This window comes from Colletotrichum fructicola (genome assembly GCF_000319635.2).
Source record: "Colletotrichum fructicola Nara gc5 chromosome Unknown KSG_Nara_v1_contig09, whole genome shotgun sequence".
Lineage (NCBI taxonomy): Eukaryota > Fungi > Ascomycota > Sordariomycetes > Glomerellales > Glomerellaceae > Colletotrichum > Colletotrichum fructicola.
In genome coordinates, this window is record NW_027094059.1 from 1333806 (window position 1) to 1359792 (window position 25987).

General features: G+C 52.1%; 8 protein-coding genes across 8 annotated transcripts; 6 read left to right on the top strand and 2 right to left on the bottom strand.

Annotated features, from left to right (window-relative positions):
* Positions 1 to 5762: 5762 nt before the first annotated feature.
* CGGC5_v014669 (uncharacterized protein) lies at positions 5763 to 7497 on the top strand (the record flags this gene model as incomplete). The annotated part of the gene is made up of 2 exons (XM_032029549.1): positions 5763 to 6144; positions 6203 to 7497. The coding sequence occupies 2 exons, from the start codon at positions 5763 to 5765 to the stop codon at positions 7495 to 7497; spliced, it is 1677 nt and encodes a 558-aa protein (XP_031890729.1).
* A 2259-nt stretch (positions 7498 to 9756) lies between these two features.
* Positions 9757 to 10920, top strand: CGGC5_v014670 (Galactose/lactose metabolism regulatory protein GAL80; the record flags this gene model as incomplete). Its single annotated transcript, XM_032029551.1, has 1 exon — positions 9757 to 10920. The coding sequence occupies one exon, from the start codon at positions 9757 to 9759 to the stop codon at positions 10918 to 10920; it is 1164 nt and encodes a 387-aa protein (XP_031890727.1).
* Positions 10921 to 11113: 193 nt separating this feature from the next.
* CGGC5_v014671 (uncharacterized protein) lies at positions 11114 to 13294 on the bottom strand (the record flags this gene model as incomplete). The annotated part of the gene is made up of 1 exon (XM_032029552.1): positions 11114 to 13294. One exon carries the CDS (start codon positions 13292 to 13294, stop codon positions 11114 to 11116), a length of 2181 nt encoding a protein of 726 aa, XP_031890728.1.
* A 1090-nt stretch (positions 13295 to 14384) lies between these two features.
* On the bottom strand, positions 14385 to 16722 carry CGGC5_v014672 (uncharacterized protein; the record flags this gene model as incomplete). Its single annotated transcript, XM_032029553.1, has 3 exons — positions 14385 to 15739; positions 15803 to 16582; positions 16635 to 16722. The coding sequence occupies 3 exons, from the start codon at positions 16720 to 16722 to the stop codon at positions 14385 to 14387; spliced, it is 2223 nt and encodes a 740-aa protein (XP_031890721.1).
* A 1868-nt stretch (positions 16723 to 18590) lies between these two features.
* CGGC5_v014673 (uncharacterized protein) lies at positions 18591 to 19465 on the top strand (the record flags this gene model as incomplete). The annotated part of the gene is made up of 2 exons (XM_032029554.1): positions 18591 to 18612; positions 18912 to 19465. The coding sequence occupies 2 exons, from the start codon at positions 18591 to 18593 to the stop codon at positions 19463 to 19465; spliced, it is 576 nt and encodes a 191-aa protein (XP_031890722.1).
* A 1475-nt stretch (positions 19466 to 20940) lies between these two features.
* Positions 20941 to 21836, top strand: CGGC5_v014674 (uncharacterized protein; the record flags this gene model as incomplete). The annotated part of the gene is made up of 2 exons (XM_032029556.1): positions 20941 to 21164; positions 21218 to 21836. 2 exons carry the CDS (start codon positions 20941 to 20943, stop codon positions 21834 to 21836), a joined length of 843 nt encoding a protein of 280 aa, XP_031890937.1.
* A 1086-nt stretch (positions 21837 to 22922) lies between these two features.
* On the top strand, positions 22923 to 23737 carry ustS-2 (Glutathione S-transferase-like protein ustS; the record flags this gene model as incomplete). Its single annotated transcript, XM_032029557.1, has 3 exons — positions 22923 to 22995; positions 23043 to 23543; positions 23592 to 23737. 3 exons carry the CDS (start codon positions 22923 to 22925, stop codon positions 23735 to 23737), a joined length of 720 nt encoding a protein of 239 aa, XP_031890936.1.
* Positions 23738 to 24156: 419 nt separating this feature from the next.
* CGGC5_v014676 (uncharacterized protein) lies at positions 24157 to 24942 on the top strand (the record flags this gene model as incomplete). The annotated part of the gene is made up of 1 exon (XM_032029558.2): positions 24157 to 24942. One exon carries the CDS (start codon positions 24157 to 24159, stop codon positions 24940 to 24942), a length of 786 nt encoding a protein of 261 aa, XP_031890935.2.
* Between the last annotated feature and the right edge of the window lie 1045 nt (positions 24943 to 25987).

Genomic DNA, 25987 nt, shown 5'->3' on the forward strand with positions numbered 1-25987 from the left:
TCTCGACCGTAGTGAAGGCTGAAATTTGGCGATATCCATAGCGAACTCTTGCAAAAAGACTCATCGCTCGTTGGTTCAACGCTGGGCTGCGCGCCCGTCTCTGCTGTCATTGTCGCTAGCAGCATGGGCCGCTCTTGAGCTGTGGAGCTCTTCATTGGCGACTCGTCAGCTCTTCCTACTGGCCGGGGAAGCAAACCGAGGCCTGTTCCCTGTGGGGGGTTCAGAACCCAGGCAAACGGTCCAAATTCCGACCGCAAACTTGGGTCTTTGCGACTCATTGAAGAGAAAGCCAGGGCAGGGCTCACCGATGTGTCCGGATTTTGAGACCGACATCCACTTAATGCGTATTACCGATGCTGCCAAACTGCAGAGCTGGAAGCAATTCAATGCGCCGCACCGATCATTGGGAACTTGAGATGGCAGCACGGAGTGTACCTTGCAGACCAAATAACTGATGTCCGTCTTGTGTTGCTGCAGGTGTGGTCTTCGGATGGCATGGCATTGAGTTTGCCCACCAACAAGAGTCCCGCAGGGAGCTCCAGGCGAGTGACGGTTCGTTCGGACGGGGCGCACCGTTTGGCGGAAGGCATTCGCAGGCAAGTTGGCAGCGAGCTTGGTAATCCGTCATCGGGCAGTGAGCTCTGCAACGACTTATTAGCGATGCATAAGTTATGCACTACTTGGTGGGTTGTGCAGCTCCGCCGGTCCGGCGGGCAGACCCATCAGCAGCTGCCATGTCCATGTCCACCAGGCTCTTGGAGCTGGTCCCAGAACCGGCAGAGCGAGAGGTCCATCCAAGTGGGGAGAAGACCAGCCCAGAACACTGAGCGACCCAGCACAAGATGCGGTGCTGGGATACGTATCGCCGACGGTCGACGGTGGTGCACGGCGCATCGCCCAACGCTGCCGGGGCGTTGGAAGAGGTCGCTGTCGGCTCTGTTGTCAGTGGCTGGCACCGCGCGAACGTCTCCCGAAAACCCTGCCCGCCACGGTCCACGGTCCACGGGGATCGAACTCCGAGCAGGGATGAGGTGGAAAAACACAAGGGAGGGGGAGACGCTTGGCCGCTTTTGTGGCCCCGGTCGAAGCACCCAGAGAGGGAAAAAAACGTTGAACCTGAACCTGGCACCCTGGGCAGCTGTCTGGCTGCAAGGGAAAGCAAGGTGCCGACCGAGCTGTGATCCCTGGACTCCGCGAGGGAAACGAAACGGATTTTGGGTTAGCGTCCACGGAGACGGAGAGGCGGTGCGATAGCGACAAGCAAAAGCAAATGGCGGAGAGGGCCGATTGCGATGCCAGCGATGGAGACGGGAGGGTGCAGCTGGAGGGTTTTGCAGAGATGTAAGGCAAGGTAAGATGCGTGCGGCAGGTTGAGTTGGCGGCCGTGGTGGTGGTCGAGTGAAGATGGCGCTTGGAGTTGTGTTCGCTGCTGACGATGAGGAAAGAGGGAGGAGGGAGGAGCCGGAGGGCGGGTGAAGCCTTGCAACGTGAGAATGACGAACGAACGCCTGCGAAGACGGACACCCGTCCGAAGACCCAAGGTAAGGTATCTACGAATGCCTATCCGTACCTGGTTTATGAGGCAAGAGTGACTGACGAAACCGAGCCTGCCTGCCTCTTTCTCTTTCCTGCCTCCCGTCCTCTTTGGGTGGTCGCTCCTGCCAATTGCGCAACGCTGGGAACGGGCCCAAAGTGAAAATGGGGAAAGAACGGGCCAGGCATTGGGCAACCCTGAACCCTGCGCTGTTGCCGTTTGCCCACGCTCCCTCTGCTGCTACTGCTGCTGCTGCTGCTGCACGCACCTGCCTTTCTTTTGTTCGCTGCTGTCGCTGTTGCTGCGGTCTGCCTGCTGCCTTCTGCACTCTGCACGTTGCACCTTCCGCGACCAATGGTAGCCGTCCCCGCTGCTGCAGCAGCGTTGCCGTTGCCGTTGCTGGAAACTGGAAAGCCACGCCCAGTAGCAGATGCATCTGAGGGTGTGCCGTGTCCAAGATTCTCCTGCAGAAAAGACGGTCGGTTGGGTGCTGGACCTAATGTCCTCATTGATTGACGGGTGAATCTCCCGGCAGAATAATGTCTGAGAAGCCCTGCCAGTGGCATCATCCTGCTTCCTGCTTGCCGTGTGCCAGATGAAGGTGCCGTCGAAGCAAGTCCGGCATCTTGATGACTGCCTTCTGTGCTCTTCAGACGGCGTCATCGTGTAAGGCAATTGGATGGCACACCTAGGCATGGGCGAATACGTAATTGATGGCTTTCGAGTACCTAGGTGCTTTACTGACCTTACTTGCTTCAACCAATGCCCCTCGCTGTATTTCGTGCAACTAGCAAAAGAGTAGTCAGATGCGAGTCAAGCTAGCTGTGCGCACCGCGTTCTGCCGTGCGGTTGGCAGAGCAGTGACGCACACCAGCTGGCTCGAGAATCGCCTCGTTGCAGAGCTACGGGCAGCCTTTGCTCAGAAGCTCAAACAGCACGAAGCAGGTTGAGCCGACAACCAACCCACCCCGCGGCGGGCCAGAGACATTTCGCAACTCAAGTCATGCTGACGCTGACGCTGCCACTGTCTTGATCCGTTCCGGTCGTGTCTTGAATGTCGGAACCGGAGTCAGCCCCAGGGAAAGACAACGGCGTCGTCGTCGTTGTCGGGCGTTGTTGGTCTACCACCGAATGCCGTCTGACTCTGTCTCTGGCTTCTGAAAACTCCGTCCCCCAGAGAATGACGGTAAAGACGGACGGAGGCACGGTACGTACAACGCGCCTGTCCCCATCCCACATGGGTTCCCTAAAAAGACGCTCGACACGGACAAGGAAACGTGGCTGCGGCACAACGCACCGCGCAGACCCTGAACGGCTTGGGCCCTCTTGTCTCCTCGGGAAAGACCCAGAGGGCAGCGAGAGACTCGGCGGCACTGGATGGAGGCAGACTGTCGGTCACAGAGAAAGACATGGCTCTCGTTCGTGGACTCTTGGGGGAGAGGAGCCTGGGAGGGGGAAGACTCCAGCGGTCCAGCGCTCGTCGTGGGCCTCCTCCACTCTCCTCCACACTGCGCCTACCGCTTGGTCGGCGGCGCACACGGACCATCAGGAAGAGGTTTAAGCTATCTTGGGCCTAGGAGGTTGCAGAAGGTTGTCTGGCAAGCTTAACGGACGAGGGGGCCAAAATAAAGAGCCTGCTTCTTTTCTTCTTTGCTTCTGAGACAGCCGAGGCGATGGCGGCGGCGGCGGCGCATCATGAGGGAGGAGGGACGACTCTCAGCTGAACAAAGAAAAATAACAAACAGAAGAGGCTTGCGCCAGTGCAACAGCAGGAGCCCTCTCTCGCACTTTGCATTCGTTTCCGAGCTCCCCGAAGCCGCGGCCTCGAGTTTCCATCAGCTTCGTATGCTTTACCAACGGACATGACTTGTAACTGTGCCCATTTCATTGTCCACGAGCGTTGGAAGCTGGAGCAAATGACTCCACGTCCCTTGTTCCTCGCCCGTTGCCGTTGACGTCGCCCGCCCGCCGCCGCTCTGTCCATCGGCTTGGCTTGAGGCTGGTCTGCTGCTGTCCTTCTTTCATCTCCCTCGCCTCATCCTGCCGGCCGAGTGTGGGTTCTCTTCATCTTGCCTTTTTCTCAGTGTGTGTCATGTCGTGGGATTGAGGGAACATTGGGGGACGGTAGTGTCGTCGGGCTAGTTTGGCGCGTAAAGAAGTTCGAGCATCCGTACGGATACTAGGTACGTACTTGGGTACCTCGCCTCAAGCAACCTCGGGCTGGACTGGACTGGGGTGATGGGGCTCGTCACTCTGCTGCTTGTACCGTTGTACCTTGCCTTCCAGCGTCCCATTACCCGGGCCAGAAGGAAAGAAAAAAAATCATCGCAGGATGCAGGAAAAAGAAAGAACGACCAAGGGAATGTGGGCATGTGCCGCTGTCCACTCCAAAATGGAGAGCTGCTGCCGCTGCACGGCGAACGCAATGTGCCTTTCCAGTTTTACATAGGCAAGTACGTGACCCTGCGGTGCCTGCCTTCCATCAACAACGTGCCTTTCTTCCCTCCTTGCCAATCTGAAGCCAAACGGCAACTACGAATGCACTACGTATTCCATCGTCAACCGAATATTAGAATGGGCAGTCTATCTCTCCTCCCCCGATCCATGTCATGTCCCGCGCAGTTTGCAGTGTATGTACTTCCATTGGTACCTATCTTCACCAGCACCCAGCAAGAACCTCACTCTGTCTCCAGTCTGCCTTCCCCCAAAGGCTAGCTTCGTTAGGCTGCGGTTTTCAGCAAGGTTTCCCACCAAGCCTTTTTTTTTTCTTCCCATCCTAGCTCCCGGCCTTCATCCACAAGAGAAAGTCCAATCCACCAGCAACAGCGGTCCAGCACCAGCACCATCCACATCCATACCCGCGCCCACCACACCCCCCGGTCCCTTCCTCTGTTGTTTCCTACCTTACCACGTCCACCCCCCTGCCCGCACTTCGCTCGGTGTCTTTCCACCAACGAGCCCACATCCACCACGCTCAACTCGGCCGCCCACCCCCCCTGTCCAAAAGCTCACACCCTTGCCCCGTCTACCTTAGGTACCCTTCCTGCTTTTTTGGCTACGCTCGTCCAGACATTTTCCTCGCCCACCCTCCTTGCGCTGCAAAACCATTTGGGAACCCTCTTCCCGCCGTCCTGTCTTTCCCGTCGTCTCTTCTCTTACAGCAGCATTCCTAGCAAGACGTCGCCAACCGCCAGCCCGCCGCCAGTCGACCGACCTCTTTTCCTTGCTGCTGCCGTCCAACCCAGCAACCACCACGCCCACGTCTCATATATCGTCGTCGACCTACCGCCTCCCGCTTCCGGAATCTGCCTTCGTCGCGGACTGCCTCGCCTCTCCGCACCCCGTCAACCGCTGTCATTCCCCTCACGTGTCTATCCTGGAGCAAGACCCGGAGCTACCAGCGAAACTGTCGCATTTGGTCCCGCGCACTCCCGTTTGATTGGAAGAGGAGGACTCTGCACTGAAGGAAACAACAACGCACGCATATACATACATAGTCTTGCCCGCCCCCCCAGTACAAGCACATCCGCGCCCAACCACCACGACCCAAACCGCCGAGGTACCCTGCACCCAAATCGTACACGTGGGACGAGTCACCGCCAAATACACAAACGGTCGCTTGCACCTTCGAACCGCATCATTGGAGAACCCCAGGAGCCTTTCCCAGCTTCCGCACGCAGTCACCGGTCACGACCATCACCAACCCCGGAGGTTAACCTTGAAACATCACACCGACACATTCTGTGGAAAAAGAGAGGAAATTTGGAAACCAGACCGTCTTCAAGAATGTGGAGGTAGAGAACCGGTTCGCAGGAAACACCCAAAGTGGCGTCAGCAACAACAGAGTACTTACATCCGGTCACAACTCCAACACCTCACGAGAACCACGGCAACCTTACACAACTTCACCAACAACGACAGAACGGATGTGTGCCTGGCAATGACAGAAGACTAAAACTGAGCACCACATCTTTGCCCGATCTCACAGTCACCGCAGTGTCTATTTTTTAATCCTCCGCCTGCCCCACCACTTCTGCCAGGGTACAACAACACAGCGGCTCCGGCATCGTCATACTCGCTGGGTCTCCCCAACCGCCACCCCAAATCCTGACCATTGCCACCCATTGCTCCAACAACAACATCACCAACACGCACCTCCACCACCGCACGCCTTCCTCAAACGCATCACTCTGCTTCGGCGGGGCAGCCCCAGGCCACGGCAGACACAATGTCGCCCAGACTCAAGCCTTTACTCCTCCCACAGCTTGTAGAAGAGCGCCGGAAGTTCGAGGAACAGCACCCCGATCTTGCGGAAGCCGAAATGGACCACCAGTATGTCTACTACACAACAAACTCGTCATCATCCGACGTCGCCTCTCCCGTCACCCCAACGTTCTCGACCCGCGGACATCTCCGCTACTCAAGCTCTACATCATCAATTGACCTCCCGCCAACATGCTGCAATGACAGCCCAGCATCACCAACGTCAACCTCCCACTCCAAGTCCTCCAAGCGCCCTCTTCCGGATGTGCAGGAGGAACCTGTGGAACGTGATGAGCTTGAGGAGAGCACAATTCTAGCTGAGCAGTTCGACCTCTACGACTGTTTGTGTAAGTTATTGACCCATGCCTCGTGAGCAAACGGACGTCCGCTAACACAGCGAAATAGGTGATGAGCCATGCATCCACCACGGTTACGAGAGCGCCGAGACGCTCCACAGTGTCTACCCTGCTGACTTCGACATTGACTACGACCTGGGCTTTGGAAGCGACACCGACTATTCTTCGACTTTGGAGAGGAAGCGGACCGGAACCGAATCGCCATTCTCTGGCTTGGCTACCCGCATCGGAACCCGCTTTCCTCAACTGTCTCGGTGGAAGTCTACAAAGCGGTCGCAATTGACTGCCTCGCCAACGACTGAGCTGACGTTTGAGACTGCTCACCCTGTCACCTCTAGGGCTGCGTCGAGCCGATCGTCTTCACTCTCCGGGCCCTCCCGCCACATGAACGAGCCCTCGATCCCTACCCCTGCGACTTCGTTTTGGGAAAGCAGTGAGAGCGTGGATGGCCCCGCTCCCATTGACATCGAAAAGGCCAACGAGAGGGAGAGCATTGAACGCGACCGCGCACTGGCTTCGACACCTCTCCTCCCTCCTCTCCTCAACACGCCTCCAACCGAAGTCCCGCAGCCTAGCCCTCTCCAGTCTCCCACAGTCGCACCAACCATCCTGTCTATGGACGTTCCCTCAACTCAGTCATTGGCCCACGTTGTGACACCCTCTCTCAGCACGAGGCCCTCGGTCTCCTCCTTCCGCCACGCTCAGTCGAGTCAGGAATTGCCCATTGGCTTCCCATCCATCTTGCAAGACCATGATGAGTGGTCAGACCGGCTTGGTCACGCGAACTTTAGCATTGCACCTCAACCATACGAACCTGAAGAGGCCAACATGGAGTCACTCCGTCTTCTGCGCGCCGACTGGGAAGCCGCTCGTGTTAACTACACCAAGCACCTCGTCCGAACCGGCGAGAACTACGGCGAGACTTCCAAGATCTACGCCCTCACTGAGGCAAAGTGGTCGGAGATTGAGAAGAGCTGGCGCGCTTTCCACGAGCAGACGATGGAGCGCATTGTCGCAGGCAGCAAGGCCAGCGCTCAGCGACCTGAAGCTCCCCGCAGCCGAAGCCGTGGGCGCGGTCGCGCGGGCAGCGGCGGCTCTGCCATTCTGCGCCGCCCCACCAACGACGATGTCTTTGCTAGTGAGCAATGGCGGCGTTTGGAGGACGGCCTGCCAACCACGATGCCTCGCCTTGTCGACGCCGAGGGCAAGTTCCCAGAGCGCGGAGACGAGGACATTGTCGGACCTATGGAGCGCGACACTAAGATGATCCGCGCTGGAAGCGAGGAGCGCAAGAGCAGTCGATTCTGGCGCAACCTGGCTGGAAAGGTTGGCCTCCGAAAGTGAGGCGACCTCCAGCACAAGTCCTCCTCAAATACAGATCCTGAAGCTGGGCACTTCAGACGCGAGCCCAGGGGTTCGCTGATTTGCTGTTACGATTAATGCCCTCGAAACAACGATGACGATCGTAGGTCGCTGACATCGGCGATCTCTACTCTTTTTCAACGCTTGTTCTTTACGAGATACCCACCTTCGTCACTCCTTGACCACCACGCCTCGACTAGGCTACGTTTCTTACGACACCTCACGAATCTCGCATTGCTTTTATGATCTTTCCTTCACCTAGAAAGGTCCCCAGTCGGACCGCACCAAATCTTATTGTCTTCTTATCTATTGTCTAAAAAACATATTGTCTAGAGCAGCAGAGCGCCCTTGGCGGCGCTTGAGGCCTGTAGATACTCTCCATGTCACCGGGAGGAACATATGGGGCCACTGGGAGGTGTTCAAAAAAGGGAGGCAAAACGATTTTAGACCTGGGGGAAAACCCAGCCGGAGTTACAGTCCAGGCCCACGGGAGAGTGGCTGCCTGTTGTTTTGTGGATTTACTCGGCGTACCACAGGAGCGAGGCTTGGTGCTACGGTTGGACCGAGCCCGGCCATCTTGTACAGAGTTGTTCTTTCTTGAAAGAGCTCGACTGCCGTTGACAGGCAGTCGAGCTCAGCTGTGCCCGCTTTGGTCACAGCCTCCGGTCTTGCGCCGAGAGTGTTTGTAGTAAGAGCCTGCAAAATGGCCCAGAAATAACAAAAACTACTTGATAATCACCTGCCTCGTGTCTCTTCTCATGTGAATCATTTCGTATCGACCTTTCTTCACACCATCTTCTTCGCCCCTCGTATGATGAGCGTCGCTGCCTTGGTCATGGTAAGCACGTCGCGGTTGGGGAAACACGACATCCCAGTCTCTCCCCCAACCCCTCACTTGGCAGACTGCCTGCCTGTCTACCTCCTCCAACGCGTCGCGATCGCGACAGAGTGCAACGTTGTCGATCACCCATGCGGCGGCTGTTGGATTTACCTTCCGGGCGACGTATTCTCATCTGCCGCTGACAGAGCTGCGCCCGCATTGCAGACAGCAGCAGCATTTTTATCCGTTCCGTGAGAAGCGGGGGACCGGGGGATTTAGAAGTGCCATATGCAGCCGCGACGTGTACTGGCGCGGGAGTGTATAGTATGGACGTCCTCGAGTGTAGGTGGATTTTTCCCATTCGACGCCACGTCTGTTTCAGACGCGGGTCGCCGTGATTTTCGCTGGAGGGGCGCATGAGGCTGAGGCTGATGCGGGTTTCCCTCTCTTACTTGCCATCTGTGAGTTGTCTGGAAGCCTTGTGAGGGGGGCCTGCACTATGTGGCGGCGCGGGATGAGAATGAGGCGTTTTTTGGGGACGCGGAGGGGGAGGGGGATGGCTATCGGATGGCGGGGAAGTGCAGCCAGCGCGGGGATCTCGGGGTGGGGGGAGAGGAGGGGTTTTCGATTTGGATGAGACTGGTGTCATGCAGGTCGCCGCCGTCTTCCTGAGCCTTTGCCGTGGGAGACGAAGAATGGTATCGGACTTCGGGACGGACCTTGCGGATGTGGGCTATCCTTTGGATGCGTTGTGCTTCTTGCATCTTCGGGACGGATGTGTATGCTTGAAGTGTGGTGTTTTCCTGAGAAATGAGATGTGAGCAAAGATGTTCAGGTCCTGCTGAGAGGGGGCCTCCATCGGATGCGACGGACGGGAGGGTGCAGATGCTAGGCGCGGTGGCGCCGCTGCGAGGGCGGGAAGCGGGCTTGGGATGAGTGCGTTTGATGGCGTTTCTATTTCCGGCTTTGGGGTGTTTCGGATGGGGATTATCGTAGATTATCGGAGATGGATGGTGGCTTTGGAGGTTTCTCAAAATACGGGTGAGGGCACTGCGTCTGGGCCGGGCCGGGGCCGGGGATCTGCGATGGATCGGGGCCGATGTGGGGATGGATGTGCACGGCAAGGAGTGGGTCTTCGAGCCCGGTTGGGGTTGAATGCATGATGATGCCCCCCTAGTCGGAACGTCAGCGCAAGAGACAGCGCGGTCGGAGGTGAGATGACAAATGGTGATTTGGGATAGGAACAAAGGTCTGATTTATAATGTGCTCGTGCGCGATGAATCGCGGATTGGCACCAGGCTTTCGAGCGGAATATGAATGCCGTTCAGGATATTAAAAGACGGACTTTTGCGGCCATTATGCGTATGATTTGAACCATTCCAATAAACATGTACACTAAAACGTCCCCATCTTTCGATACAATGGCGCCCATACGCATCGCCCTCATCGGCCTATCCGCCAGCGCGAAAACATCATGGGCCGCGGAAGCTCACCTACCATATCTCCTCTCCCCACGCGGCCGGCCTCACTACGCCGTCGTCGCGCTTCTCAACTCCAGCATGAACGCAGCCAAAGCAGCCCGCTCGCATTTCTGCCTACCAGATAATGTCAAAACGTACGGCGACCCCGAGCTCCTCGCGCAGGATCCAGATGTCGACCTCGTGGTCTGCTGCACGCGCGTCGATACGCACTCATACCTCACAACGCCCTCCGTTAGAGCGGGTAAGGCGGTCTACGTCGAGTGGCCTCTGGCTGAGCATCTATGCGGCGCCGAGGAGCTTGCTTCGTTGGCTGCGGAGGGCGGGGGAGGTACGATCGTCGGGCTCCAGGGGCGCGTCGCCAAGGTCGTGCTGAAGATCAAGGAGGTCGTGGAGTCTGGGAGAATAGGGAGGGTGTTGGGAAGCGACGTTGAGGCGTATGGGAATCTGTTGGAGCGGGACGAACTTCCCGCGGGGCTGGCGTATTTCGCGGAGCGGAGGGTGGGCGGGAATCCGGTCACAATTGCGTTTGCGCACATGGTTGACTATGTGCACCATGTTCTTGGGGAGTTTGAGGAGGGCTGGGAGAGTCGGATGCAGATTCAGCGAGCTCATTTGAAGCTTATCGGGGATGAGGAGGAGGGGATGGTGAGATCTGACGTGCCTGATTTCATTGCGGTGCACGGCGCGTTGAAAGGAAGAAATACGGTCGAGGGGGCGACGTTGGCTGTGAGGTTTCGGAACGGGACGCCGTTTAAGGGCCGGCCGGGGTTGGTGTGGAGGATTGTGGGGGAGAAGGGGGAGGTGGAGGTTGAGAGCCCTGCTGGGCCGTATTTGCATTCGGATTCATACGACGAACCGATCGGGATCAGGGTCCATGACCATCTGAGGGATGTTGTGGAGGTGGTTGGGTGGGAGTGGGAAGATTGGCAGGAGGAGTTGCCTGTGAGGGCGAGAAATGTTGGTGAGGTGTATGAAAGGTTTGCGGCGTGGTTTGAAAATGGGAAGCGTGCAGGCGAAGAGAATTGGCCTGGGATAGACGATGGTTTGATGAGGATGAAGGAGTTGGATACCTTGTTTAATAGGTTTGATGAGCAGCTCGTCTGATCGCGCCAAGCATTAGACACATATGCACAACAGACTCAATTGACAGCAGAAGATGTGCCTAATGCTTCTGATCCTGATCATCTGTCGCCTCATGTGAAGCTCATAATGGTTGCCAATTGACAAGTTCTCATCAGGCAATGCCTGCCATTGAAATGTACTGAGATGCGTGCAAGTAGCTAACTGATCTTTCTCATCACCATGGCCCAGGCCACCCTGGGCCTGGCCATCCGGGGCCTTCCCTCCTTCTTAGCAGATCAAACCACATATCTGGTCTGACAACCGCAAAGTCGTCGCCCAGCTTCTTCACCATGCTATTGACACTCGCCGGCGTCACATCAAAGGCACTAACAGCCCCGGCTACAAAAAGAGGACCGCGTCCCTTATAACTCTCTGAGATATTCTTCAACGTCGCAGCGCCGCTGTCTTCGTTCCCGATGCTCACCATGTTCGTAACTGGAAACGCCTCGGTAACATTTACCTGTAGCGCCTCCAGCGTAGAGACAAATGACCCGTACAGGATTCCCCGAAGCCGTTGCTTCCCCACGGCATTCTGAAACGCGAGCGTCAGCTCGGGAGTCAACGGGTTGTCGGTAGCGTTGATGCGATCGTACACGAACAAGACGCTATCAGTCCGCGTCTCCCTTACGTATTCGCCGCTCTGGGCGAGGAAGTCAGACAGAGCCCTCTTCGGCCAGACACCGGGGTAGGTGTACCCTGCGCCGTCGGGCCCGGCGATGAGCAAGTCGTTCTTGGTGGCAGTTCTTTGGTAGTACGAGAGGATGCCGGGCCCAATGTCGCGAAGGAGGGGGCTGGTTGTCCAGCCGAGAGGGACGGAGCCCCTTTCCGGGTCGTTCCAGTGGGTGAACATGGCTCGTTGGTCGTATTGCAGGTTGTCGCCTTCGAGGTAGATTAGGGACAGGAAGACTTTGGGGAGTTTTCTTGGTGGAATACCCCATGGAGGCTGTTTTGGTGGATTCTTCGACGGATCTTTTGGAGGATTTTTCGAAGGATCTTTTGATGGGTCTTTCGATGGTTCCGTTGGTTGATCTGCTGGTTGTTCCTTTGGCGTAGACTGTTCCGCTTGGTCCTTCGATCTGAACCCGCTGAACAACGTCGGGTTGAAGTAAAAGTCCGCCGCACCGACGTATATGCCATTCTTGGCCAGTTGCGTGACGCCAGTCATCTCATCGCCGTTGGGGAACCACCCAAGGTAAGCTGCGTTGGGCTGGAACTGACGCAGAAGCTTGTCCAGCAGAGCCGCCTCCCGCGGCCTGTTGCTATCCAGCCAGATACACGGAGCCGCGATGCCGACAATGTAGTCGCGAAATATCGAGTTGACCTTTTGGTACCCCGGCCTGTCTGCCGATGCGGATACTAGGTACTGATTCCACATCGACAAGGTGAGCGTCAACTGAGTGGCTCGTCTGGGATAGTCAAACTTATAAATCATCGCGGCTGAGCCGTCTGCAAAACGCCAGCCTCCGGGGTAGTCGGCCAAGTGAGAGCCGCCATCGTCAAATAGAAAAGCGTCCTCTGCCTCGTCGCCAGGTCGGAAGTCGGCCACGGTCTGGTTGTCTGCTGTGACCTGGACTCGGTAGACCGAAGGACCAAACCCATCGGCAGGGAAGGCATCCGTAATATTGACGTAAACAGAATTACTGCGATTGATAAACCGGGATAGGTCGGCAGTGTAAGTGCCGTTATTGGAGCTATCCGTAACGGATGAGTTGGCCTTCAGAAGAGTTTCCCAGGTCCTGTTTGCGTACAACACAGTCGAGATAGGTTTGATCGCTGTGATGAGACGATCCGTGACTTTGGGCCACACGCTCCGGGCTGCGTACTCGTACAACTCGTATTTATCCTTGAAGCGCCCTCTCAAATCCTCAATGATGGATAGGTTGAGGCGGCGCGCCAGCTCTTCGCTTGCTATCACGGCTCCATAGAGGCCCGCCAGTGTCGAGGCGAGATTGATCGTGTCTGGTAGTTTCGTGTCATAGACGATGGCCCCGCGAATGTCAGATTTGTACTTGTCGACCAGTCGAAAGGGGTCACTTGTCACGTCGGCACTTTTGAATCCTTGACCTTCGATTTGCCGCAGCCAAGCTTCGTTGACTTCATCGTCGGAGTTCGAAGAGTCTGGTGACCAGTAAAGGTATAAGCGTGGTTGGCGCCGGTTCACCAGCCCCTGCAGAGAAACAAGGAGAATCTGCTCCTCGCCGGATAGTGCCGTGAGCTTGGCGTATTCAATTTCTTTTGCAGCATCCGGGAACAGCGGCAATGCTCTATTTGCTGGCCAGTTTAGGCCGGAAATGTCAGGCGCTGAGGAACCTAAAGCAGCTAAAGTGCTCAATGCCAGAAGCAGCAGGACACGCATGTTTCGTCCTCTTCCCAAGTCATATGACCTGGCCGTGATCGAGGAATGAATGAACAATGGTGCGACTTTTCTATGCAAGAAAGAGACCATCCCGAAGTTATAAACAACTCAAGAGAACTGAATAAACGAGGCGAACGAAGCGGGGAACAGAGGCCCATGAAAGTTTGCTTCAAAATCCTCAGCTTAACTCTGTTTCCATGACTAGTGCATTACTTTTACAGCACTGCGAAACATCGTCGCAGAGTTCACTCTGGTAGCCGCACTCTTGTAGATCGTCCAATCTTAACTGACACCGGGTGATCTCGTCTCATCCGAACGACAAGTATAACATGGCTGCTTGATTCGTATCTTCAGACGACGTTTACAATAACTCCTAGAAACTCTATTCACTCGCATTTATTCAGCGTCAGCGGCTGCAGCGGCCATTAAAGTAAGAAATAGATGAACATGAATCAAATTTCATATGCTCCTTCGTTGTTCACAATGGTATCAGATTGCGCAACCATCCAATGTTTTGTGACCTCCTCGTCTTCTCGCTCTCTTCCTGACTTGAAAATGGTTACCCTTTCATCAGTCTTGTAGAAATTCTGGCAACATCTTTGATCGAGATTTTCTAGTCAGGCAGTGTCCCCTGTTGTCCGCAATCATAGAGAGAATGATGGAAGTAATATTAAGGATAACGACGATAGAAGACGACGACGACGACGACGATAATAAGAATAGACTACGAAAGGCGAGAATAGGAAATTTGGTCGCTTTAGAAACAGGCTACGGATTACACACGTGTGTGTGGACACTGCCCGACTAGCAAGACTCCTTGACTAATCATTGTGTATATCTTTGTTTGCCTGATCGTCGCCAATTTCTCAGCAAACCGCATCAAAACATTCCTCCTAAGGCAATGCCCCGTAGTAATGGCGAGTAGTTGGTAAGATTTACGCCCAATCAAGAACATGAAGCACAAAGCCATTTTGAGCTGGCAGGACCAATCGCGAAACAAAGTTGTGTAAGATGACTTTGAGTTGCTGGAACCGTGGATCAATGACTTTGATTGAAGCCAAGAAGAAGGCAGTTAATAACTATGCAATCGCTATCGGTCTTGTTGAATTTCTGACTCCGGCAATTGTTGCATTTCGAATGCGTCCCCTTCTCCTTGTGCCGTTCTCACTTCGTCAGCCGGCTTGGGCTCCTGATTCTGCATATTTACTATATTCTGGTCGTTGATCTTGTATCTTGTGTACTCCGAAGTATCGACTCTTGTGAATTTGTGCGACATGTTGCCCATCACAATTGTCAGGGGGGCGGCATGGGCAGAACGACTCTCGGTATCCAAATTGCTCGGCGTCAATCTCCGCAACAGACCAGACACCCTAACAGGTGGCAGCTGTTCAATCTGCTCTGCTTCATGATCGACATCGTAATGGTCGTATCCTTTGATGCCAAAGGCGTGATGTCCCGTTCCCGGAACTTTGCTGTAGCCAAGACAATATCTCTTCAACTGCAGTTTCAATCGCTCCTGCATGTACCACTGCTTTCCCTTTTCGCCATCCACAGCCACATCGAGTGGATCTTTCCACGGTGAGTCATTGTCACTTCCCGATGACATTGTGCGGGGAACACCCAACAGATCACTTGTGGATGCCCATGACACCAGGTCTCCAATGGTGAGCCAATCCCGAGGCATGCGGCGAGAACGGAGATCTTTCAGCACCTCAAATAGTATCAGAACAGAACACATCGCAAACCCAATGATGCTGACGATGAAGAGTTCTTTGGTGAAGCACACAAGACAGGTATTCGGTTCGGTAATGTAGTGATACACTGTAATACTGGAGCCAACTAGTGTGGGCATAAGGCGGATTAGCGCGGCCCAGACAGATACTCTTGCAACCTTCCAATGCTTGTTTTGGCAGGCGGAAAGAAATCTTTTCGGAGCTGCAGAGCAAGTGTAGTTGAGAAGCAGCGTGTGCTTTGCAGTATTCTTGTTGGATTGCGCCTTTAGATTATATTTAATATTTGCCAGGAAGTTTCGTTGCATAGAGCCATTCGCTGCGTTGGATGTCGAAGTCGTCGTTTGCGGAGTGTTCATGCGAGCTAATGGCTCGGTGTGTGCTACAAACAGTGCAATGGAGATCCAAAAATCAGCGAGGAATCCGACGATGGTTGTCAAAACAGTGTCGAATATGATTATGGCTTGTGTAGTTGAGAGAGCTGGCTCGAAGCAGAAGCTACCCGATCCTCTATCCTGGCGGGTCAAAGTAATGCCCAGAATGAATAGAATCATTAGAAGTAGTGAGAGCAGGCTGTGGCCGTATATCTCGAACAGTCTTGTGATCGCCCACGCTGATAAATACCGGATTCTGGCAAGTTCATCTTGAGAAACACGTTCTCCTTGATCTTCCGCGGGTCTTTGACCAGGCTGTTCAGACTTCGAACGAGACTCCTCTTACACAGTCATTAGCATTTCTTTTCTTCACGTGGTATGGGCCAACTGTAGGGTCCAAATACCGATCAAGGCAAAGCCGTGCCAGTGGGTTCCCTCTGAAATCGTCCAGTATCCTAGGCGAATGCGGAGGTCTCCAAGCTCGGAGTTTATTGATTGTCTGTTTGCGATAGAAGATCCCTCGAACTTATTCAGGAAATCGGAGTGCCGGAAAAGACTCAAGACATCGGCGATGGAAACCGGGTCCCACCGCAGACCTGTCGTTGGTGTCTTCCAAAAGTACAGGATTAATATCAGAAGATAAGTTTGAATGATACTGTAGAATGCCAGCAATGTGTAACACGCCCAGAGGTTGACAAACAGTCCTGGTTCGGTATAATCTTCGTAGAGGATGGCTGACTTGAGACCGATTACGGCGTAACTAGGCCAGTAGACGACATGCGCGAGCAGCAGTAACCAGTTCCTGGGCGTGCTCTTCCAAGCACTACTAATAGTAGGACTCGGAAAGTAGCTCCCAAGAATGGTATCCCTTGCCAGTGCACCGTTTTTACGCGCGCAAAGAATGAAGGGCGTGATCCTAGAAAGATTAAGTAGCAGTGACTCAAGGTGCATAACTGTTCCTGTGCCGACGATGATGAGCAACGCATTCAAACCGTAGTAAGTAGCTGTGTTGACGCTGATAACGCGCTTGAAATGAAACGTGACAAGCCCAGCGATGACAGCGCAGTTGAAGATGAAAGCGAGCAGCAAGGCCCATGTCCTCAGAACCGAAGGACGGTAGTCCAGCTTCTTCCAGGTCGTCCCATTTGAGTCCCAATCGGTCGGTTCTTGCAATGTCTGCGCCGCTGTCGAGGATGATTATTTCTTCTTACATACTTGTCAGGAAGGTTGGCTCACCAAGAATCCCGCTATCGCGCTGAGATTGATGGGTTTGGGTTGACGGCTGGCTCCCAGGGCTAGACTCTGGGGTTACAGGGTTCGCCATTGAAGAAGCCTATATCTGTGCAGGATATGGCACAGGTCCTTTGGATGTGATCAAATGTATGAAGTAGACGCAAACTCAGTACGGTCCACGGATGCGTTTGGGAGTATTTTGGAATCTCGGGGGTCGTATCACCTACGTCGCTGTCGAGAAGGAAATCACGGCAACTTCGACGACGAGGCGAGGTGGCGGCTGTCTTTATCTTCAAACTGTCAAATGGAGCATAAGGCAATGTAGATAAGAAATTCTTCGTCCTTTGAAGGAACCAGAGGGCTTACCATCAAAGCGGGTTCCATTCAACTAGGATCGCCCGCGAGTGGACAGCTACCGGCGGTAAACAATTTCCTTTCCTGCTGTGTCACCTCATGCTGAAAGCTGCACATCGACATCGACACGAGGCTTCCAATCAGATCCCGATTTTCATCAATATCTTAATCCAAACTTGGCAGTACACCGCCGCGTCTGTATGCATTCTCGGCTTAGGGAGAGTCCCTGACGCACATCAACTGCCAATCCCTGCATTTTTCGGCGCAGCCCGATCAAGTCGCTCTCTTGATTTGTTACTGCTAGGCAATATATCCTGCAAGCTGTAGGTCTTGTATGCCTCAAACACTGCAACCTCACCAATTTAGTTAGAGTCGCATGGGCCGCCACCAGTTTTCCTCAAGCTGAACTCGGGTGCAGAGGGTGACCGCGGTAAATATTGGGCTGCCCAGCACGCAAATACGAGAAGCCGCTGATGGTATGGAGTTTCCGACTGGTCATTGGGCAAGAATCAAGACCCTGTTCATTCCGATCAAGAGAGAAAGGCATTGCGGAAGGATAAATATCAGCAAATACTGCAATGCAATTTTTGCACATCCTCATTGTCCTAATTATCATAAATCTTTTACATGACTAGTTCCGAGCAACCTGCCTTCTTGCTAGGTACCTACAAGTAGCTACTATACCCACCTTCCACCCATTCAAAGAGTTATCTTTGGGCGCAGAAACGGCTGGATTAGATATGTTTACGATCCAAAGGCTTTATAAACGGAAACCTGGAAGGCAGTTGACGAAAGTATTTGGGCACATTGTGACCCATTTTCTCCCATTGAAGTTTCTTGAAACCAGGTATAGTGATTGCCGATTTGCATAAACCCAATGGCCTCAAACATAGCTATTGCAGGGCTTTTCGTGAACCGTCTCGTGGACGTAACCTGAACAGCTCTGTTCGGTAGTGTGTTTTTAGAGAACATTTTCAGACTCAATGATGATGGCCAGACGAACCCAAATCACGCAGAAGCAACATCAAAGGGTACTTGCTGAGTGCATTAATCCTCTATGTCTACGAGAACCAAGTCTCACATCATGAAGGCTTCTAGACCTCCGCGATTAATCTAGGCTCACAAGTCTACCATGGCATTTTAGCATGAACCAAGCCTCGCCCGATCACAGTGTCTTCTCTCGGAGCGTTAAAAGAGGCAAAACGGACGGTAGATGCGCAGGGCCGGTAAGGATGGCATCTAAAAAGGCTTTTGCCACGCACGCGGCGATGAATGTATTATTGTCACTTTTATGGCCAGATCACCAAGGCACTGGCCGTGATGCCTTGTGTATTAAGACTGCCACTGTACTAAATTATATGGTTCTAGAAATGACTAATAATATATGTCATTCAGAGGTCATTAGAGTACGTTAGTTTCAGTTGCAACGGAATTTGGTTTGAATTTGAGCGGAGGTGCACCAAAGTTTACCATAGAAACTTTGTGCGCCACTCGTCTTCTCTCTTCTACAAAGGTGACACTTGGCTAAAGCGTGAGTAGTTCGCCTCATTCACCAAAATTAAATTTCATAGAAAGAGAGAGTCGCATAAGGTTGTTTTTCTAAATATGGGTGGCAATATCTTGGGCGGTATGATTTCTATAAAATGTCCGTTCTTTCCAGAGTCTTAGGACATATTCAGTTCCCCTACAACCCGATATTCTCCTTCTCTTTCACCCCACCTCAAAACATAATGGTATCCCAAAATCTATTGCTAGCCCTGCATTTGATTCTGTATGAGGTAAAGTACTGCTTGTGGAGGGCGGGTTCTGAGTCCTATCGCTGGGGCTTCTATCTCTATCGGATAACCTACGATAACTAAGCACTTTGGGAACGATAACTCGAACACATCTACGGGTGTATCGATGCTGTGCTCAATTTCGAGACAGAATTCGATAAACAACGTTTAAAGCGACACTTCCGTCTCACCGTTATTGAAGACCTAACCCTCGACAATGCACCCGTCGAGCTAGTCCGGCAAAGATTCTGGACGTGGGTTTCAGATCTTCCACCTGAAGGTGACCAGCAGCAGGATGTACCTCCTATCGAGCACCGCGATCCCGTCCTTTTCAGCAACCCGTTATATGTGGACACCGAGTGTCTTGAGTCTTTGCTGGCCTACGAGAAGGCGGTAGAAGACGGTCAACATGAGGATGACGCGTCTGACCTTGTCTTCGTGAAGGCAATCAACGCCGAGCAGCCGTGGGCTAGAAACGATAGCGAAGATGAGGAAGAAGATATGGACGAAGAAGAAAATAACGACCAGCACGGCGGTAACAACGATGTGCAAAAGGATAATCAGCATGACCCGGAATACTACTGGATGCTCGTAACATGCACTTACCTGGGCGGTTACTGGGAGCAGATGGGGCTCGGTTGCCAATGGCACAGGCAGTTCTCGTCATGCAGGTACCCACAAAAGCAACGCTGGGAGCCTTCGTAGAAACAGCTATGTGGGTTTTAGTCTCGGGTAAACACGTCTTGCCGATGATGAATAGAGCATCATCATCCAGTTTTCATGTGTGATCCGCCATGGACGCTTGTCGGTAACAGTTACTTCAACCACCTTGGGGCTATCACTTCATGGTCAAGGATCCACACATTCATTGTAGCACTGCATGTCAACCCGCAGCAGAGAGACATCATGTCTATCCAGCCATTGGCATTCACGACATCCTTCACAAGCTGTGTATGGCTGGTATCGAGACTTTGGCCGAGGACGAGGTCTGCAACGAGGATACTTGAGTCACGAGGAAATACGTGTTTAAGGTGTTTGTGAGGCAAATACAGCACCAACATAAAAATCCGAAACTCTTCAAACTTGGACTCAAATTTCTATGAATATTTATTCAGGCAGCCTACGTACGGTCTTGCACGACTTGGAGGGATGCAGCAAACCAAAAGGCTCAAACGCGCCCACATAAAAAGCCCTGATAATGCCGACAACCATCAGTATGTGTATTTATGTTGAGCAATCACACCTGTTATTCCTATCCTCATCATAACCCACTTTCTCTTCGATGATAAACTTGCGATTGTTATTCTGGCGGCATCACGAGGATATCCAAATGACCTGTAGAGCTCATTCTTTCTCCTGTGACAAGGACCTTTGGGGTAGCTCACGGTAACTGCCGGTTCTAAGATTGTGGCGTTGTTGATGGAGGTGTCCGGTGCAACAGGAATGCAGGCGTCGGGAAATGAGGGGAGGATTGTCGCAAACGTTCAATCCTGGGGTAATCTCTCTCCCAAGCAAATTAAAAGGCGTGGTCATACGCTGAGCTTTAAATGCCGATATTCTTCTCGAGGATGCTAACACACAAAGATGGCGTTATCAAAAATTCCTCTTGGGGTAATTGTGATTACACAGCCAACACGTTGCTGACGGCGGGCGATGTGAAACCCTGGTGGAGGAGCGTCTGGATCTACTCTGTCATCCGTGCCCGGCATCCCCTGCCCCTTCTTGCAGATTATGCTAACGGGATTTCTGCTTCTGGGCGCCTCTGACCACAGACGTGGAATCTGAAACCAGCTCAACCCGCGCCCAAGCTTTGGTTCCCAATAGATTGGATGAGAAGGCTTAGCTTCATTGACTTTGGGCTGTTCAGACGACAGCTCCGCTAAAAAGCAACCTTGAAACTAGTGTATTACGATGGGTTTCCTGACCTACAGAATGTGTAGAGGCCAGAATATCCCGCGGCGTATCTGATCAGGCCGCCGCTCACAAATATAAATGCGCTTCTAGCTTCTTTGCAGACTCTTCGCATTTGAACCAGGTTTCCATTCGTCTTTCATTTAATCCTTCAGTCATTCATTTCTGTCGTTGATAGCTGGCCTGTCCACACGTATTATAGATATTCTAAACCTTTTTGAAATCACTCATTTAGTTTGAAATCACTTCATTTTTTCATTCATGCCATCATGCATTACTCGTTTCTTCTTGTACTAGCGATCATTACGGTCGGCTATGCGGCTATTCTGCCTAGTTCTTCAGCAAGCGGCGACATTGGGATGGTCGTGGCAAGACAGTCGAAGTCAGCGTCGGAAAACTGTCTGAAGACCAACTTGATTCAAAGCGCAAGTGCTTTGACCGGCCAAGAAAAGGGTACAGACGGAATCAAAGCAGGGCAGGCAAAGTCAGCAACGTAGGTAAAGCTTCACTTCTATAATGCGTCGCTGAACTGACTTTTCATGATAGAGATAAAGACAATTTCATCAACTTCTGCGAGGGCCAGCAAATCACCAACGGCAAGCAAATCACGGCAGGCTCTTGCAATGGTATCCCGATGGGCAAGCTCCCCGCCCAGAAAAACATGATCTCGGCCATGATTACGAATCCGCAGCCTGGTACCAAACTTCAAGCTGGCCAAACGTTCAATGTTTCTGTGCAAACGACGCATCTAAAGGCCGGTAACTTTGTCAACCCGACGACCAATTACTATACCGCGCCGCAGGATCTCGACGGTAACGGAGACATCATTGGCCATTGCCATATCACTATTCAAGACATCGGCTCTCTCACGTCTCAGACTCCGCCAGATCCGTCCAAGTTTGCATTCTTCAAAGGTATTGACGATGCGGGAAACGGCAAAGGGCTTCTCCAAGCTGCGGTCGAGGGTGGCCTTCCAGCGGGCACGTACCGTGTGTGCACCATGATCGCGGCTCAAAACCACCAGCCTGTCGCTATGCCGGTGGCTCAGCGCGGCGCACAGGACGACTGCACCAAGTTTGTGGTTGAAGGATCCTCGAATGGCGGGAGCAAAACGGGTGCAGCCAAACCGACGGCTAGCGCTAAGCCGAAGAAGAAGCAAGGATAGTTTCGTACCAACATTGGAGAGCAAGATCTCCTGCTGCTTGAGATCGAAGAGCTTGGTTCTTTCAGAGTGGATGACTATAGAAAGTAATCAAGAAATGCTAAAACTCACGAATGAGAGATCCAAATACATTTTCGTATATCACTTTACTGCCCGCAGGTACACCTTTTGTGCTACTGAGCATTGGGGGCCATCAGGGAAGCACAGGAAATTCTGATCTCTAGAAACTTGGCCGTGTGCTCTTCATATCAATACATGCAATTGCCGCGGGCAGAACGGCTCAGCTCCAAATTTAATACGTCCGTGCAGCTCATTGTGTCACGTCGAGGATCGTTGGGATTATACAAGCATACGTTTACATCATAATACATCGACAAGTATAGGGCAGGTCTCCACGTCTGAGGAATGGATTTAGACAACCTCTGAACTCAAGTAAAGGCTGTTGATTATTCTCAACATCGATCATGACGGCGTTGCGGGTAATGTTGTGTTGGAAGCTGACGAGGAAATCAATTGTGATAGCAGCCGGTCTGATGTACAGTTTTTTGGCTCAGAAAATGACCTAGTATTACAAAGGAGGTCATACACGAAGGAAATCACGCGCTTTTAAATAGGCGCAGTCGTCCAGAAACCCAGTCTTACTGAGGGCAAGGTTGACAATCATCAAAGAACTTTGATGGTTACGTTCTTCACAAGTTTACATACACAATGTTGCTTTTAACTGCGCCTGGTAGCCTACAAGTGAATGTACCTATGCATCAACCAGCAATGAGGCTCGATCGCCTCGGAAGGAATATAAACATGCCGGGTGCCGTCGTACACTCTATGCTTCCACCATTTTTCATCCGACGCATCTTGACAAGAACTTTTGACTCCTCTGTATCAATAGGTACCATCACAGGGGTTATTGCATGCATTAGTGCTGACTGCTTACTTGGACTGATTTATGTCTCCACCGATAATCCCCCTCATTCCACAATGTTGGCCGCAACCCCTCAATTTCTTTTTCTCCCACCTGCAGCTACATACAACACTCCGTGATCTTCATAGCCCTCCAGCTCAGTCAAAACAATACCCAACGATCTAAAAATGGCTTCACAATTTGTTCTTTTCGATATCCCTGACAAGAATGGCAGAGCGTGGTCATTTAACACTTGGAAAAGTATGAAAAGCATGTGCTCAATACGACGCTTTGCTGACGCCAAACAGCTCGCCTGGCTCTCAACTACAAAGGCGTTGATTACAAGACCGAGTGGCTTGAGTATCCCGAAATCGGGCCACGATTGAAAGCTGCGGGGGTTGAAGGAGATTCTGAACAGTACACACCATATACCTGCCCTACGGTGCAGTTTCCCGATGGGACCTATGTCATGGACAGCGCAAAAATCGCCAAACGTCTCGAAGAAGAGTATCCTGAGAGGCCCCTAGATCCCGAAAATGATTTAGCGCAGGCTGCTTCTCAATTCCAGCGCAAGATTTGGGGTCCACTGCAGCCCGTCTTGATGCCCGAAGTTTACCGAACGATACTTGGCGAACGCAGCAAGCCTTTCTTCTGGGATACTCGGAAGAAGGATTTGGGTGGCATGACGATCTACGAATTTGAGAACGACTACGGCGGCGAGAAGGCTTGGGAGAAGGTCAAGCTGCCCCTTCAAGAGGTATCTGCTCTCCTCAACAAGACGGAAGGGCCCTTCTTCCAGGGCAGCCAGGGTAAGTTACTGTCTTCTGGTCTTAGACTGAGGTCTAATGAGATCCCAGTGTCATATGCCGACTTCATCTTGGTGGGCTTTCTTGAATTTGTCAAGAAGTACGCATTTCAGCACTATCAGAGATTAATTGGGCTGTCCAATGGGCTAGACAAGTTGCATGAGGCTTGTCTTCCATGGTTAGAACGAGACGACTGATAGATTCCAGCGACACCATGCCTCTCGACCTAGCCTGTGGTGTTGTTAGGCACATGCAACATTTTGCGAATAAACATACCTCCGGCCTACAGTGATTCCCACCTTATGTAGATACGGAAAATGCAAGTATATGAGGATGAAGGATTGAACCTTCATTCGGAGGGGAGGAATACGGCACTTCATGACCTTCAGATCTGACTAAACTTTGCCACAACCCCTAGAGGTGTTGCGGCTCCAAAGGCCCCCAAAGTGGCGTGTATATACGTCATTTTCTATGAGTATCCTATAAATTTGTTATGACACTATGCTTTTCAAACTTTGATTCTTGTTCCGTTTCTTCGCAAACATCTCAATCTGCTTTTTCAATCGATTGGAACCTAGTCTCCCAAAGTCCAGTTTCCCCAACCCCTATTCACACCATGTCGTCAGACAATCCATACCCTCCCTATGGCTCCTCTCTTAGAGAAGCAAAATTGCAACTCTGGAGGCAGGGATCTGGTTCTTATTGCTGGGGCTTTTATGTTTACCGAACTACGTACGACGATCAGGAACTTTGGGAGCGATACCTCACCTACATATATCAATGCATCGACAACACGCTTAAATTTCAATCAAAGTTCGACAGAGAGCGCTTGAGACGGCATTTTCGCCTTACGATCATCGAAGACCCGTCGCTCGCAAACGTATCTCCTGAATATGTTCGGCAAAAGTTCATGAAGTGGGTATCGAGTCTCCCTCCTCGCGGAGACCAACCTGGCGGAGACCAACAGGGAGAGTTACCACCGGAAGATCACCGGGATCCCATTCGTTTCGCTTATCCTCTATACGTGGACTCTGAGTGTCTCAATTCCTTGCTGGCTCATGACAAGGAACTCGAAAAGACTGGTTATGAGTTTGCAGCACACCGACTTGTTTTCATAAAAGCAATCAACGCCGAACAGCCACAAGTCCACAGCGGCGCCGAAGTCGATGACGATGACGAGGATGAGGAAGCAGATGAGAGTGAGAAGAATGATGACGAAGAAAAAGAAGACGACGAGAACAATGGCCATGAAGAGGTTACAGATGATCCAGGTTTTTATTGGATGCTCGTGACTTGCAGATACCTTGGCGTCTACTGGGAAATAATGGGCCTCGGTGGTCAGTGGGAGCGACAGTCCTCATCCTTCAGACACCCTCAGAAGCGACCTTGGAAAGAGATCTAGGCCGAGATCTCTTTGGTCTTTGCTGAGAAAGTTGGACACCGGAGCTCAGAAGAGCTCATTAGCGACGCTCACGGTCAAAAAGAAGACAGAAAGAACAAGCGTTGGCGGTACCCGCTTCTCAATAATTAAAAACTTGACTGATTTCTTTTTGACGAACATTCCAGGCTAGAAATTGTGATATGAAATGACCTAGTTCAAAGCGTGGTATATAAACACGTAGCCCACCATAGATTTGCTCATACAATGTCATGTTTAGACCACGTTTAACATAGGTGAACTGGGAAGGCGGTAAAACACAGACTCAGCATCTTAGTTGGCACTGCCAGCAAGAACGTTTGTGAAACTGGGAAGTTTGTGAACTGCACGTGGCGTCCAAATCCCCCTCGACGTCATCAAAGTAATCAATGTCCGCAATATGTTCATAAGCAATAACAGTTGCCCCGAATACTTTGCGATGCGAAGTTGCCTCCTCATCGACGGAGTAAAATACAACGTGGTCTTTTGTCAGCCAAGCTTGAAGTTTTGTCCGTTTCATAACTGCCTTCCACAACAGAAAGTAAGTCCTGTTTGAGCCCGCCCAGTGATACATACTCTAGCACAGAAAGAGCGATATGCCGATGCACCATTTCTGAATTGCTTCTGGATTGCTTCTATTTCAGAAAAGCTCACAGAAGTCTGTGCAAAATAGGAGGAAATTTTGAGAATAACATTACCTCTGACTCCCACGGACGTGTGACTGGAAGGAACACTTTGAGTGGGCTCCGAGAGCTAAAATAGAATTGAAACGGTTCGACTGCCGAATTTGCCAAGAACCTGAAATCAAATCTGAATTGAAGTGAGTGGAAACCAATGAGATAAATACAGAGTAACAGCCGCGAGCAAAACAGCTGTCAAATAGCTTGGTCGCATGAGGTCAAGCCGAGCTGTAGTCTTGAATAGATTGTACGTCAGCAGCGCATGGCTAGTCGAGACCCTGCGAAAATCGCCAACCGAAGCTCCCATCCCTGGCGAAAACTCTCACGGAGATTTTGAGGAAACAGGCAAA